Source organism: Bos indicus, chromosome 14, assembly GCF_029378745.1.
Source record: "Bos indicus isolate NIAB-ARS_2022 breed Sahiwal x Tharparkar chromosome 14, NIAB-ARS_B.indTharparkar_mat_pri_1.0, whole genome shotgun sequence".
Lineage (NCBI taxonomy): Eukaryota > Metazoa > Chordata > Mammalia > Artiodactyla > Bovidae > Bos > Bos indicus.
In genome coordinates this window covers 36719273-36735907 of record NC_091773.1, presented here as the reverse complement: position 1 = coordinate 36735907, position 16635 = coordinate 36719273, and the positions used below count along the sequence as shown (strand labels likewise).

The 16635-nt window shown below is 43.9% G+C and overlaps 1 protein-coding gene and 1 pseudogene across 2 annotated transcripts in view; both read right to left on the bottom strand.

Moving 5' to 3' along the window:
* The window catches only part of TERF1 (telomeric repeat binding factor 1), a 43063-nt gene extending 35668 nt beyond the window's left edge, over nucleotides 1-7395 (bottom strand). For both annotated transcript variants that reach the window (XM_070802683.1, XM_070802684.1), the window contains exon 1: nucleotides 7039-7395. In XM_070802683.1, the coding sequence (XP_070658784.1) occupies nucleotides 7039-7345 (307 nt within the window). In that variant the 5' untranslated portion in view covers nucleotides 7346-7395. The remainder of the gene's footprint in view (nucleotides 1-7038) is intronic.
* Nucleotides 7396-15145: 7750 nt separating this feature from the next.
* LOC139187046 (U6 spliceosomal RNA) lies at nucleotides 15146-15260 on the bottom strand (annotated as a pseudogene).
* Nucleotides 15261-16635: the final 1375 nt, after the last annotated feature.

Sequence of the window (16635 nt, the reverse complement as noted above, 5' to 3'; positions counted from 1 at the left end):
TAAAACAAAACTCCAAACTTGGCCCTGCAGTACCTCTGTGTGGTTTGCTGAGCAATAAATTAACGAACGTCACCCAAAGATTATCATAAATTTAGAACTGTATGCTTTATTCCCAATTTTTAAGAAATCAGAACAAAAGTGAGTAACAATGAACACTTTACCTTCAAAATAAAACTGATGTTTCATACACAGAATAATAAATCTTTAAAACTACGTACTTTCACAGGTACCACTCTGTACTAATGAAAAGGGAGATTTAGATCCAAACTGTAAAATATGCAAATCATTAGATGGAAACTTATTTTCTACCTTAAGATGCCTAACGTAATAGGAAATATATTACTCTCAAGGTTTCAGTTGAATGAGAGTCTCTTTAGTTTACAAAACTTTATTCTAAAACATGTATTTATATTAACCTCCCCAATATGTGAACACCCACCCAGTGTTATGCTAGGTAATGAGTACCTACAATGATGAGTAAACCATAATCCTGGTTTTCAGTGAGTTTACTATGTACAATGAAAGACAAAGATTAAATTAACTAGTCCTGCAGCTGCTAAGCAGATGAAACAAATATTTATTTTCATTGATTTCCTCAATTTTAATAATGCCATAGCCTTACGCTATACTGGAGATTATCTGTACCAAATATAGTCATAAAACAACAGGATTCAAAAAGAGAACAAAACTTATATAAAATTTAAACACAACTTATTCAATATTTACAGAATATCTACTGTTGGCCAATGGTAGGGACTCATGACTGAACGATAGACAGCCCCCTAGGAAGGTCTTAGTCTGAAAAGACACAAATTAAACAAAAATGTAGGCAGGTGACTAACTAAAATTTTAATGTCATAAAGGGTAAGTATGGTATAGGAGCAAAACAGAAGAAAAGCCCAATCTATTCTAGAGAAGAATTGCTCTTTGTATCTATTAGGCATAAAACAAAACAATGAAAATCTACTCAAGTTGAAGCCAGCTATCTGTTTTTTCCATACCTGTAATCAAATACTACTGACAGAAAGACACCAGAGGATCTAATGGCCAACAACAATAACAACTATATTTAAGCAATTACTAAAATACCAGGCACCTACTTTAAGCCCCGAGCAGTGGTTTTCAACTGGGGGTGTTGTGACTCTGTCCCCTAAGGGACACTTTGCAATGTCCAGAGACATTTCTGATTGTCACATTGAGACATTCTGATTGAGTGGGAGGGGGCTGCTACTGCACCTACCGGTTGAGGTCGGGGATCCTACAACGCACCAGTGACCTCCACCCTGTCCCCTCTTCACCCTCAAGCACACACAGAATAAAGAATTATGTGGTACAAAATGTCAACATGCTGAGCTGGAGAAACCTTGCTTTACAAATACCAGTTCATCTGCTTCTCTGAACAGCTCTATGAGGTAGACGCCATTATCACTACCATTTTACAGATGTGGAAACTGGTGGTATCAAGTCCCTGCTTCAAGGCTTGTGATGATAAATAAGCAGAGCCAGGAATCAAACTCAGACAATTTACAAGGATTCCCTGGTGGTCCAGTGGTTAGGACTCTGTGCTTCCACTGCAAGGGGCACAAATTCCACCCCTGGTCAGGGAATCAGGGAACTAAGATCCCACAAGCTGTGCAGCCAAAAACACAGACATACACACTCACAAAAACAAACAAAAAACCACAGACAACTAACGATGGAGCCCAAGCTCTTAATCACAATCCTACACTGCCTCCCCCGATGGAGACAAGTTAGGAGTATCAGTCTGGAAAAGGCATTATCTGACACAAGTGAGGTGGGAGAACAATTCTGAATTTGAATGAAAAAGCTAAGAATTTCTAGTAAGCATCTAGAGTTGCATATGTTTACATTCTTGAAAAGTGTAGTAAATGTAATTCTATAAGAGATAAAATGGAGCCTGTCAGTCAAAAATGGCATATAGAGACAATGTTAACTTCACAGTTTGTGTATCTGTCATTGATTCAGCGATGCAACTTGGAAAAGAGTTCACTCTTTCTGGATTTTGGTGCCTTTGAGAGTTGGACTGTGAAGAAAGCTGAGCACTGAAGAATTGATGCTTTTGAACTGTGGTGTTGGAGAAGACTCTTGAGAGTCCCTTGGACTGCAAGGAGATCCAGCCAGTCCATTCTGAAGGAGATCAGCCCTGGGATTTCTTTGGAAGCAATGATGCTAAAGCTGAAACTCCAGTACTTTGGCCACCTCAGGCAAAGAGTTGACTCATTGGAAAAGACTCTGATGCTGGGCAGGATTGGGGGCAGGAGGAGAAGGGGACGACAGAGGATGAGATGGCTGGATGGCATCACTGACTGGATGGACGTGAGTCTGAGTGAACTCCAGGAGTTGGTGATGGACAGGGAGGCCTGGCGTGCTGCGATTCATGGGGTTGCAAAGAGTCGGACACGACTTAACGACTGAACTGAACTGAACCTTAAAATAATGGAGGTGACCTAGATTATTCCTTGGGTCTTGGGCGAGAACCTTAAAAGGTCTTTGTTTTTTGTTTAAATGACTTTTTTTTTTTTTAGAATGGTTTTAAATTTACAGAATGTTGGGAAGATAATAGAGTGGTGCATGCAAGGTTGCTTCAGTCGTGTGCAACTCTTTGTGCCCCATGGATTGTAGCCCACCAGGCTCCTCTGTCCATGAGCTTCTCCAGACAAGAATACTGGAGTGGGTTGCCATGTCCTCCTCCAGGGGATCTTCCCGCCCAGGGATCAAACCCGTGTCTCTTACATCTCCTGCACTGGCAGATGGGTTCTTTACCACTAGTGCCACCTGGGAAGCCCCAAGATAGTAGAGAGGTCCCATATAATACTCTCCATCCAGTTTACCCTGTTATTAGCATCTTACATTAGCATTGTTACATTAATTAACCAGTATCGATACATTATTATCTAAAGTCCACCTTTACTCAGATTTCTTTAGTTTTTACTTAATATCCGTTTTCTGCTGCAGGTTCCCATCCAGGGTTCAGTTCAGTTCAGTCACTGAGTTGTGTCCAGCTCTTTGCGACCACATGGACTACAGCACGCCAGGCCTCCCTGTCTGTTACCAACTCCCGGAGTTTACTCAAACTCATGCCCACTGAGTCGGTGATGCCATCCAACCATCTTATCATCTGTCGTTCCCTTCTCCTCCCACCTTCAATCTTTCCCAGAATCAGGGTTTTTTCAAATGAGTCAATTCTTCACATCAGGTGGTCAAAGTATTGGAGTTTCAGCTTCAGCATCAGTCATTCCAATGAATATTCAGGACTGATTTCCTTTAGGATGGACTGGTTGGATCTCCTTGTGTCCAAGAGACTCTCAAGAGTCTTCTCCAACATCACAGTTCAAAAGCATCAATTCTTCGGTACTCAGCTTTTGTCACAGTCCAACTCTCACATCCATACATAACTACTCATACCATAGCTTTGACTAGACGGACCTTTGTTGGCAAAGTAATGTCTCTGCTTTTTAATATGTTGTCTAGGCTGGTCATAGCTTTTCTTCCAAGGAGCAAGCATCATTTAACTTCATGGCTGCAGTCACCATCTGCAATGATTTTGGAGCCCCCCAAAATAAAGTCTCTCACTGTTTTCATTGTTTCCCCATCTATTTGCCATGAAGTGATGGGACCAGATGCCATGATCTTAGTTTTCTGAATGTTGAGTTTTGAGCCAACTTTTTTACTCTCCTCTTTCACTTTCATTAAGAGGCTCTTTAGTTCTTCTTTGCTTTGTGCCATAACGGTGGTGTCATCTGCATATCTTTATTGATATTTCTCCTGGCAATCTTGACTCCAGCTTGTGCTTCATCCAGTCCAGCATTTCTCATGGTGTACTCTGCATATAAGTTAAATAAGCAGGGTGACAATATACCTCCTTGATGTATTCCTTTCCTGATTTGGAACCAGTCTGTTGTTCCATGTCTGGTTCTAACTGTTGCTTCTTGACCTGCATACAGATTTCTTAGGAGGCAGGTCAGGTGGTCTGGTATTCCCATCTCTTTTAGAATTTTCCACAGTTTGTTGAGATCCACACAGTCAAAGAGTACCACGTTACATTTAGTCATCATGTCACTTTGGGCATCTCCTGGTTATAACAGTTTCTCAGTCTTTCCTTGGTTTTGACGACCTTGCGGGTTTTGAGGTATTTTGTAAACTGCATCTCTCTATTAGGATTTGTCTGATATTTTTCTCATGACTAGACTAGGGTTATGGGGTTTGGAGAGGAAGATCACAGTGGCAGAGTACCACTTTCATCACATTATATCAAGTGTACATGCTACCAACTATCACTGTTGATGCTGACCTTGAGTACCTGGGTGAGGCAGTATTTGTCAGTTTTCTCTACTTTCTTCCCCTTTCTATACTGTGCTCTATATAGCCCACATTTTAGGAGTGCGGACTTACACTCCACCTCCTTGAGAACAGAGTAGAAACATGAATTACCTGGAATTCTTCTGCATTGGACATCTGTCTCTTCTCCCACTTTATTTATCCCAGCATTTATTTACATCAGTGTGGACTTTATGGATGTTTTAAAGTAATTTGGGTTATAATCCAAAACTCCAGTTGACCCTTTAACAATGAGGGGGTTAGAGACACTGACCCTCCAAGCAGTTGAAAATTCCAGTGTCGATCCTCTGAATGCATGGTTTAACCAACCAGATTGTGTAGTAGTGCAGTATTTACTACTGAGAAAAAAAAACTGGCTTGTAAGCAGACAGGTGCAGTTCAAATCTGTGTTGTTTAAGGGTCAACCGTATTTTCATTTTCTTGCTTATGTCTGCCAGGGCTATTGGGAACTCTTGCAGTTGGCTCCTATGCCCCTTTGTGCTGCCATAACTGTGGAGCTTTGTTTCTTTGGGGGTTTTGTTTTGCTTTTAGTACTGCCCTACTTTTGTCACAAGATGCTCCAGGTTCAAGTTGTATATTTCCTGTCCCTGTCCTGGAATCAGGCCATTTCTATGGAAAATGGTATTGGAAACCAATACCTGAATGCACTGGAAGGACTGATGTTGAAGCTGAAGCTCCAAAACTTTGGCCAACTGATGAGAAGAACTGACTCACTGGAAAAGACTGATGCTGGGAAAGATTGAAGGCAGGAGAAGGGGATGAAAGAGGATGAGATGGTTGGATAGCATCCTGACTCAATGGACATGAGTGAACAAACTCCAGAAGACAGTGAAGGACAGAGGAGCCTGGTGTGCTGCAAAGAGTCAGACACCACTGAGCAACTGAACTGAACTGAACCCTGTCTCTAGTGTTATCTGTGACATAGGGGAAAGGTTGTTGGACTGGAAGATAAGGCAGATGTCTGGACCAACCCTCGTAACCTATCAATGCTTTAGGTTGTTTAGATCACTCCTCCATAAACTGAGATTTTACTCACCTCACTCATGGGATAACTGTGAAGCTAAAATGTGTCAACATGGTTTTCTGAAATATTTAATTTTCTATTAAATTCTATCTTGGGGGTTGTGGTCCGCTGCAATAAGCTGAGAGCCAACTCCAATAAATATTAATACCAGAGTATCTTTCAGTTATCATTTAAAAAGCCAGCTAGCCTTCTGTAGGCATCAATATCTTTGCCCATCATTCACAGGCTTTCTTGCATAGGTGGTAGACTTCATTGTCAGTTACTTTCATTGTGAAGCCTATACTGAGCAGCAGGCTCAATGAGGGCTTCCCTTGTGGCTCAGCTGGTAAAGTATCCGCCGGCAATGCGGGAGACCTAGGTTCGATCCATGGGTTGGGAAGATCCCCTGGAAAAGGGAAAGGCTACCCACTCCAGTATTCTGGCCTGGAGAATTTCATGAACTGTATAGACAATGGGGTCGCAAAGAGTCAGACACGACTGAGCGACTTTCACACACACAGGGTCAATGAGGTTTAAACAGCTCATAGAGTAATACAAAACAAGGTCTCAGTGACTTGCTAAAAGAAAAAAAAACCTTTTACAGGAGTACCTCAGAAAAAAGCAAGAAATGCAAGCACCCGGGAGAAATATCAATAACCTCAGATATGCAGATGACACCACCCTTATGGCAGAAAGTGAAGAGGAACTCAAAAGCCTCTTGATGAAAGTGAAAGAGGAGAGTGAAAAGTTGGCATAAAGCTCAACATTCAGAAAATGAAGATCATGGCATCTGGTCCCATCACTTCATGGGAAATAGATGGGGAAACAGTGGAAACAGTGTCCGACTTTATTTTTTGGAGCTCCAAAATCACTGCAGATGGTGACTGCAGCCATGAAATTAAAAGACGCTTACTCCTTGAAGGAAAGTTATGACCAACCTAGACAGCATATTGAAAAGCAGAGATATTACTTTGTCAACAAAGATCCCTTTAGTCAAGGTTATGGTTTTTCCAGTGGTCATGTATGGATGTGAGAGTTGGACTGTGAAGAAAGCTGAGCGCCGAAGAATTGATGCTTTTGAACTGTGGTGTTGGAGAAGACTCTTGAGAGTCCCTTGGACTGCAAGGAGATCCAACCAGTCCATTCTGAAGGAGATCAGCCCTGGGATTTCTTTGGAAGGAATGATGCTAAAGCTGAAACTCCAGTACTTTGGCCACCTCAAGCCAAGAGTTGACTCATTGGAAAAGACTCTGATGCTGGGAGGGATTGGGGGCAGGAGAAAGGGACGACAGAGGATGAGATGGCTGGATGGCATCACTGACTCGATGGACATGAGTTTGAGTGAACTCCGGAGTTGCTGATGGACAGGGAGGCCTGGCATGCTGCCATTCATGGGGTCGCAAAGAGTCGGACACGACTGAGGGACTGAACTGAACTGAATCCTTTTATCAACTCAACGGGTTATTCTCATTTTACCAACTAGTAAAATTTATGAATCTGAGAAAAACTGAGGAGCCCATGAGAGGCGGAGGCGGGATTCGAACCAACGATTGACTTCGAGCCCGGGGCCCTCAGCAAGCAGCCAGATCCCCGACCCCTGAGGTACAGCGCTGCAAACCAGGCCTCAGTCGCCCACCGCGGTTCCCGCTCCCGGCCCGGGCGCGCCCAGCACTCACCCTCGGCGCTGTCGCGAGTGCGATGGAAGTCGTCGGAGCGGCCGTCACGGAAAGCCCGGCAAAGCGAAACGCAGAGGAAATCGAGCATCCAGCCGGCAGCTACCGCCTCTGCCTCAGCCATCAGGCCCGCTTCCTCCTCCTCCTCAGGGACCCCCGGCTGTACCTGGCAGTCGAGCAGTTCTTGGCATTCAAACTGCTCCTGATCATCTGTCACCGTGTCCGCCACCCGCTCCCCCGGGGAACCTGCATCCTCCCCGTCCGCACGCCCTCGCGGGCTCTGAGCCGCAGAGGCGGTATCCTCCGCCATGTTAAACAGCTCGCGCAGCTTCTGGCCTTTCCGGCGCAGAGCGACTACTGGCTCGCGCCGCACGGGGCGAGCCTACGGCGGGAGGCCTCTTCCGCCTGAGAGAAAACACCAATCACACACCGCCGGGATGGGCGAGCGGCTCGAGCCTGGCTTCGGATTGGCCGAGACCTGCTCCAGCCTCTGCATGTTGAATTCACCCGCCACCCTGCAGCGCCGCTTTGTTGGTAAAGTAGACGAGTTCAGGCTAGACCCGGAGAGGACTGGAGGTGGTTTTGTTCAGTGGCTCAGTCGTGTCCGACTCTTTGCGACCCCATGGATTGCAGCACCCCCGGCTTCCCTGTCCTTTACCATCTCTCGGAGCTTGCTCAAACTCATGTCTGTTGAGTCAGCGATGCCATCCAACTGTCTCGTCCTCTGTTGTCAGTCTGCCTTTAGTCTTTCCCAGCATCGGGGTCTTTTCCATTTTAACTAACCGTATTGTTCTAGAGGATGTTGCATTTTAGCACAAGAATAGAATAGTTCCCCAACCTCCAGGTGGGGGAGGTGTTTTAACTAGAAAAAACATTTTTAACTTTTCCAGTTAAAATGGAAAAACATTTTACCCGTTTGTGCTTCAAAAGAGATAGATAATTAAAATGTCACTATTTTTCGAGCATAAGACTTTAAATCCTAGTGTACTCTTAACAGTTACTATGCAATCAGGAAGCAAAACTCTTTCAACAGACAGATTCGTGCTTTTCCAATCTTAAGGAGCGCCAGAATCAGTCCCGAGGCTTGTTGGGCATCACACCTATAATTTTTGTCCTGTAGGTTTGGATTGGGATCCTTGAATCTGCAAGTCCTTTGTTCGCAGGTGAGTGATACTAAGGCTGCCAGTTTGGGGACCAAATTTTGAAATTATTGCTCTAGAAAGAGTAGGTTATTATGGAAAAGAATTTCAGTCAGGACCTGAAATAGATTATTAAAATTCAGCTTGTACAACAGAAAAGTGAAAGTGTTAGTAGCCTCTGACTCTTTGCAACCCTGTGGACTGTAGCCTCCCAGAGTCCTCTGTCTATGGGATTCTCCAGGAAAGAATACTGGAGTGGGTTGCCATTCCCTTCTCTAGGGTATCTTCCCAACCCCAGGATCCAACCCAGGTCTCCCACATTGCAGGCAGAGTCTTTACTGTCTGAGCCACCAGGGAAGCCCCGTGGCTTCCTGTATTCACAACAATAACTGAATACTTATTTTGAATTTTCAAACTTACCTTGGAGCACAAGAGGGGACTGAGGGGAGAGGAGCCTGGTTATGTTCTATTTTTCTATGTAGGTGACAGTTGCATCAGTGGTCACTTTATGAACATTCATGGAACATGATATATGCACTTTTCAGTATGTGAGTTATAATCGAATAAAAAGCTTCCTTTAAAACCCTGTTTATAACATATCCAGTGTTGTCAAACCCTTTATATTTTAATGTTTCACATTTATTATTGCCTTAAGGCTGAAATGTTGAGTCATCAAAGGACTATATTGCAGCCCTTAAGAATGCCTAAGTTGGGGACTTTCCTGGTGATGCAGTGGCTAAGACTCTGTGCTGCTAATGCAGGGGACCTGGTTGGAACCCTGGCACAATGATCATTGAAGATCCTGCCCACTGCAGCTAAGACCTGGCACGTTTGTGTGTGTTAAGTCACTTCAATTGTGTCCAACTTTTTGTGACCCTATGGACCATAGCCTCCTAAGTTCTTCTGTCCATGGGATTCTCCAGGCAAGAATACTGGAGTGGGTTGTCATTTCCTTCTCTGGGGGATCTTCCTGATCCAGGAATTGAACCCATGTCTCTTATGTCTCCTGCATTGGCAGGCTGGTTCTTTATCACTGGCACACCTAGACCTGGCACAGCTAAATAAATAAATATGTTTAAAAAAAAAAAAAGAATACCTAGGTTGGGATTCCCTTACCATATATACCTATTAGCTGTGTGACCTTGGATTAACTATGCCTCGGTTTTCTCTCTGTTTACTGGTATACTAGTAATACCATCATTACAGCCTCCTTGGAAAGATTAAAGGAATTGATAAATGTAAAGACGTTAAAAGGAAACCAGGTACTAGGTAAGGGCTCAGTAACATTAGCTGGAAAAGCAGGACATTTGTGCTACTCAGAAAAAGAGTAGTGAGTCAGAAGGAATTGTTCCTTCAGACTCCAGTAGTCCCATGAAAAGTAAGTCCTATTTATAAACAATATAGAGGACTAGGCCTAAGGAAATAAAAGATGAGGTATAAAGAAAATGACCCTAGATGAGGGTCAGATTTCCACTCCACTTTGAGGCAGTGGACACAATGTAACATTACTGGTAAAGAAGCTTCTTACTCATAAAGAGTTCTTCCCTTTGCAGAATTTGTAAATTAGTAAGGACTGAAGGAATGTGCAGCCATGAAATTAAAAGACGCTTACTTCTTGGAAGGAAAGTCATGACCAACCTAGATAGCATATTCAAAAGCAGAGACATTACTTTGCCAACAAAGGTTCGTCTAGTCAAGGCTATGGTTTTTCCTGTGGTCATGTATGGATGTGAGAGTTGGACTGTGAAGAAGGCTGAGTGCCGAAGAATTGATTCTTTTGAACTGTGGTGTTGGAGAAGACTCTTGAGAGTCCCTTGGACTGCAAGGAGATCCAACCAGTCCATTCTGAAGGAGATCAGCCCTGGGATTTCTTTGGAAGCAATGATGCTAAAGCTGAAACTCCAGTACTTTGGCCACCTCATGTGAAGAGTTGACTCATTGGAAAAGACTCTGATGCTGGGAGGGATTGGGGGCAGGAGGAGAAGGGGACGACAGAGGATGAGATGGCTGGATGGCATCACTGACTCGATGGACGTTGAGTCTGAGAGAACTCCCGGAGTTGGTGATGGACAGGGAGGCCTGGCGTGCTGCAGTTCAAGAGTTGGACACGACTGAGCGAGTGATCTGATCTGATCTGATCTGAAGGAATGTGTGGAACTAAAATGAGGCAGATTTCAGGATTGGAAACGTGTTAGACAATTCTAATCCTAGGCTCCCCTAATGGTTCAGATGGTAAAGAATCTGCCTGCAATTCGGAAGACCTGGATTGGATCCCTGGGTTGGGAAGATCCCCTGGAGAAGGGAATGGCAACCCACTCCAGTATTCTTGCCTGGAGAATTCCATGGACAGAGGAGCCTGGCAGGCTACAGTTCATGGGGTCACAAAGAGTCGAACATGACTGAGTGACTAACACAATCCTTTAGAGCTTTGAAAATATTTATTAGATCTTGGTGGCCCCTTGAGATTTTTTAGACTGGTATTTCATGTATTATAAGATTAGTATATGACTGTCAGACAATAGGCATCAATGTTGTACTGTCGCACCCTGTAAGGGCATGCAGTTTGTTAAATGCTGAAGTCCAGGCTGACTCTCTGTGATCACATAATTTTGTTGCTTTATTTAAAAAAAAAAAAAAAAAAGTCTTCTGGTGTATGTATTTAACGAGTTGCCAGTTAGCCAGTATTTTTAATAAAATACATCTGCCCAAAGTGAAAGCGATAAGAACATTGTATAGGAGTATAAGGATATGTCTACAAACAGCTGGGGACCCAGAGGAAGAATGCTGTTTCTATTTCCTCCTGGAAATGAGCCAACTCTGTATGATGCAAGGTATCCCGGTGATGTTTTCTACCCCTGAATAAAAAATAAGGGGAAATCTCTTGACAGCACAGCACTAAGAAATACAGTCTATGGACAGTCTCTACTTATTAAAGCCTCTGCTAAATTTTTTCAACGTTCTTTTTAAAAAACAATTTTTTTTTTTGGTCTTGCTTCACAGCATGTGGAATTTTAGTTTCCTGACCAGGATAGAACCCACACCCCCTGCGTTGGAAGCAAGGACTCTTAACCAATGGACTGCTGGGGAAGTCCCAAGTCTCTAATTATTTGAGTGAATGACCCTGATATGAAATTTTCAATTTTCTAGGAGCTTCATTTAAAAAAGAAAAAGCTGAAATTCATTTTAATATCATAGTTTATTTAACCCAAAATATCAGGGCTTCCCTGGTGACTCAGTGGTAAAGAACCTGCCTGCCAATGCAAGAGACTCAGGTTGGATCCCTGGGTTGAGAAGATCCCCTGGAGAAGGAAATGACAACTCACTCCAGTATTCTTGCCTGGCAATTCACATGGAAAGAGGGAGCCTGGAGGGTTATAGTTCATGAGGTCACAAAAGAGTCGGATACAACTTAGTGACTGAACAACAAAAATATCAACAACCCAAAATATCATTTCAACCTGTAATCAATATAAAAATGATTGAGATATTTTACATTGTTTAAATGTCTTTGGAATACAGCATCTATTTTACATTTATAAACATCTGTTTGGAGTTGTCATGTTTCACGTGCTCAAATAGCCAAATATGGCTAGTGGCTATAACTGTAGGACAATTCAATACAGTACAGGTAGAAATTCAGGCTCTGGAGTCAGAGATTTTTATTTGAATTCTTTCTCCACAACTTTCTAAAGCACAATTAGGGAAATTTCTGGTTTTTAAAAAAGTATCAGTTTTTTACCCCCATGGACTTCTCAGAGCTACATACTAATCTATACACTAATATGGATTATGAATTTCTAAGAAAAACATAGCATAAAATATATGCTCTAATTTATCATTACACTCTTTTTTTCACATGACAACCTATATAATTATTGTACCAATAAATACACTTTAATGCTGTAAACTACTATACCAATATATACAGATACCAGCTATTAAGATGATTCCATGATCTCTAAGGGGAATTCCCTGGTGGCTCAATGGTAAAGAACTCTCCTGCAATGCAGATGCCGCTGCAGATGTGGATTCTATACCTGGGTCAGGAAGATCCCCCGGAGGAGGGCATGGCAACCCACTCCAGTATCCTTGCCTGGAGAATCCCATGGAGAGAGGAGCCTGGTGGGCTACAGTCCATAGGATCGGAAAGAGTTAGATGCATGTGGATGTGGACTTGATCTCTAAGGGTTACAGTAAACTCAGTATCACTTGATCCAGTGGATCATACCCTCTTCCTGGATACATTTTCTTTATTTCACTTATAGGATCCATCCTTTTTTAATTTTCCTCACATCTCACTAGTCACTTCTCTTCAGTTTTTAAACTTCTGGATACTCACAATGATTTTCCAGTTGATCTTCTCTCCTCCCATTGTTTAAAATTGTCAACGGGAATTCCCTGGTGGTCCAGTAGTTAGCACTTTGCACTCTCAGAGCGGAGGGCCTGGGTTCAATCCCTAGTTGGGGAACTAAAATTCCACAAGCTGCACGTGGCAGAGCCAAAAAAACTAAAAAATGAAATAAAATAAAATTGTCAAGATCCTGTTGAGGGACTTCCATGGTTTTCCAGGGGTTAAGAATTTGCCTGCCAATGCAGGGAACACGGGTTCGGGAAGAGCCCACATGCCTCAGAGTGGGCTAAGTGCCTCAGAGCCCTAAGCCTGCTGCTGCTGCTGCTGCTAAGTCATTTCAGTCGTGTCCAACTCTGTGCGACCCCATAGATGGCAGCCCACCAGGCTCCCCGTCCCTGAGATTCTCCAGGCAAGAACACTGGAATGGGTTGCCATTTCCTTCTCCAATGCATGAAAGTGAAAAGTGCAAGTGAAGTCGCTCAGTCGTGTCTGACTCTTCGTGACCCCATGGACTGCAGCCCACCAGGTTCCTCCGTCCATGGGATTTTCCAGGCAAGAGTACTGGAGTGGGGTGCTGTTGCCTTCTCCAGCTAAGCCTAATGTGCCACAACTACTGAGCCCATGTGCAGCAATGCTATCCTGAAGCCCACGCAGCTAGAGCTTGTGCTCTGCAACAAAAGAATCCACACAGTGCAAGCAGAGAGCGCCCCGCTTTCAGAAACTAGAGAAAGTGAGAGAGTAACAGGCAGGAAGGCCAAAGGTCCCCAAGCGGCAGGAGAAAATAAACTGCAAGTGGCAGATGTTTTTCCCCTACTCTACACAAAATTAAAAGAGCCTTCTTTTGATTCTATGTTGATGACACCTGGTTCTGCCTTGAGCTAACCAATGCATTTTTCTTACGTTAATGAAACTGTGTATTTGCTTTGGAATTTGCCTTTCTTCAAAATGGTTCTGCCTAAGATTAATTTTTTCTTTTCTTAAACCTTGGGCTGATAATGGCTCAACAAACCAGTATTCCTCTCAATTGTTTTATGGCCAGGGGGATGACACACCTCATGCCATCCTGTCTCAAAAGTGTATATTGTGGGAGAGGGGCCCTGTGAGATGGCTAAACTCCCTCTAGCCTTGAGCTGTCTCTCTTATCTGATTAATAGCTTTCTAACAGACATAATGGGTTTCCCTGTGGCCCCAGTGGTAAAGAATCTGCCTGCAATGCAGGAGAACAGGGTTTGATCCCTGGGTTGGGAAGATCCCCTGGAAAAGGAAATTGCAACCCATTCCAGTATTCTTGCCTAGAGAATTCCATGGGCAGGGGAGCTTGGTGGGCTACAGTCTGTGGGGTTGCAGAGAGTCGGACAGGACTGAGTGACTAACCCAAGCAACAGACATAAAACACCTTGCTAAAAACTAGCAAAGGGGCACTCTTTCTGTTCCCTTCTGATGTCTATGTCAGAAGCTTTCCCTATCTCTATTACACTTTAAAACAACTTTGCTACACAAAAAGCTCCAAGTACCCCGGATCAAAATTCTTTCCACTGAAGGTCATGAATCCTGGCTTAACACATGACTGGAAGCACCAACCTTTCAAAAGGCTGCACAGCAGTGAAGACTGCTGCTCTTCCTCGTGGTGCACAGGCCCTAGGATGCCAGGGCTTTGGTAGTCGCAACCCTCGGGCTCAACAGCGTGGACTCAGTAGTTGTGATTTGGGGCACTTAAGTGGCAGGCGGATTCTTAACCACTGGACCACCAGGGAAGTCCCATAAAATCTTTTTAAAAAGAAAAAATTCAGAGTATAACAGACCTTCTGTGTGTGCTAAGTTGCTTCAGTCATGTCTGACTCTTTGCGACCTCATGGGCTATAGCCACCAGGGTCCTCTGTCCGTGGGATTCTCCAGGCAAGAATACTGGAGTGGGCAGCCATGCCTTCCTCCAGGGGACCTTCCTGATCCCTAAGGGATCCCCTAAGGCTCCTGCATTGCAGGCAGATTCTTTACCGCTTAGCCATCGGCGAGCCCACAACTGGACCTTAGTACTAAATAAAGATTTGACCAGCATTGCCTTTCCAAATTAACCAATTATTTGACTAAGCAGACTGAATTGACTACTTTTTGTCAGCCCTGGTGATACCTATACTCTTTCCATAGAGGTCACTATGTAACAAATTCTTTGATTAAAAAAAAATATATATATATAGTATAATTCCTCCCTTGCAAAGATTTTCAATTAAAAAAAAAAAAAAACTGAAATTCTTACTAGCTCCCTTGTAATCCAAGTAGGCAGAGGAGCCAAGCATGAGATGGGATGAGGGCCAGAGATCCAAGAAGCTGGTGTGAAAGCTACTGCACAAATACAAGTAACATTCATGCATGTGGCTTAGTGTGTTTGCTCTTTTGGTTTCAGGAATTTCTTCCGATTTCAAAAATCTAAGATTCCACTCCTTGCTCCCCACAGAGTGCTGATGTGATACCTGCTCGGACTAAACCCATATGAATCAGGAAGCTTACAGCAGGGCACCACTCAGTTGGAGGATGATGTCTTCTTCTGAGTCTGTCTTTCATGGCCTTTCTTTTGAGTAGGAGAGCCTGGACTTCTTTCTGTGACAGCTTTTTTAATTTTTTTAAAAATATTTTAATTTTAATATTTCACAAATTTGCATGTCATCCTTGTGCAGGAGCCATGCTAATCTCTGTATTGTTCCAATTTTAGGATATGTGCTGCCAAATGAATTGAGCATGACAGCTATATTTTTTAAAAAAGCAATAGTATGGGAATTTCCTGGTAACCCAGGGCTTAGGGCTCTGTGCTTTCACTGCCAAGGCCCGGGTTCAATCTTTAGTCAGGGAACTGCTGCTAAGTCGCTTCAGTCGTGTCTGACTCTGTGCGACCCCATAGATGGCAGCCCACCAGTCTCCCCCGTCCCTGGGATTCTCCAGGCAAGAACACTGGAGTGGGTTGCCATTTCCTTCTTCAATGCATGAAAGTGAAAAGTGAAAGTGAAGTCGCTCAGTCGTGTCTGACTCCTAGCGACCCCATGGACTTCAGCCCACCAGGCCCCTCTGTCCATGGGATTTTCCAGGCAAGAGTACTGGAGTGGGTTGCCATTGCCTTCTGCGAGTCAGGGAACTAAAATCCTGCAAACCACACAGCAAAAAAGTAAATAAGTAAAATAAGCAAAAGCAAACACTTTCAGGCCTCTGGAAGCCCAAACCCAGAACAGCACAGCATCCGTTCTTCCATGCTTAGTTGGTCAAATGGAGCCATGAAGCCATTACAGATTCAGTGGTGGACAAGTAGGCTTCACTTCTTGATTGGAGGAGGAATATGCCTGCATCAGGATGAGATGAACTGTTGAAGGCTAGCCTTGTGAACAGGGCTTCCCAGGTGATGCTAGTGGTAAAGAACCTGGCTGCTGATGTAGGAAATGTAAGAGATGAGGGTTCGATCCCTGGGTTGGGAAGATCCCCTGGAGGCAGGCATGTCAATCCACTCTGGTATTCTTGCCTGGAGAATTCCATGGACAGAGGAGCCTGGTGGGCTAAGGTCCTAGGGTAGAAAAGGGTCAGACATGACTGGAGCAACTTAGCACACACCCACACATTCTTGTGAACCACATACCAGAGTGTCTGACTGAATGTGGAAAAATCAGACACTGGAGTCAAAGGGTTAGTCTAGGGTGGTTACCCAAGCAGAGCTGTATCTAACAGCCAAAATGACTCAACATGAGAGAGGGCACCTAATACGTGTTGTTGTTCAGTCATTCAGTCATCACCATGGACTGCAACACACCAGGCTTCCCTGTCCTTCACCATCTCCCTGAGTTTGCTCAAACTCATGTCCACTGAGTTGCTGATGCCATCCAACCATCTCATCCTCTGTCATTCCCTTCTTCTCCCGCCTTCAATCTTTCCCAGCATCAGGATCTTTTCTAATGAGCCAACTCTTCAAATCAGGTGGCCAAAGTATTGGAGCTCAGCTTCAACGTCGGTCCTTCCAATGAATATTCAGGGTTGATTTCCTTAAGGATTGTCCTGTTTGATCTCCTTGCAGTCCAAAGGACTTAAGAGTCTTCTCCAGCACCACAATTCAAAAGCATCAGTTCCTCGGCTCTT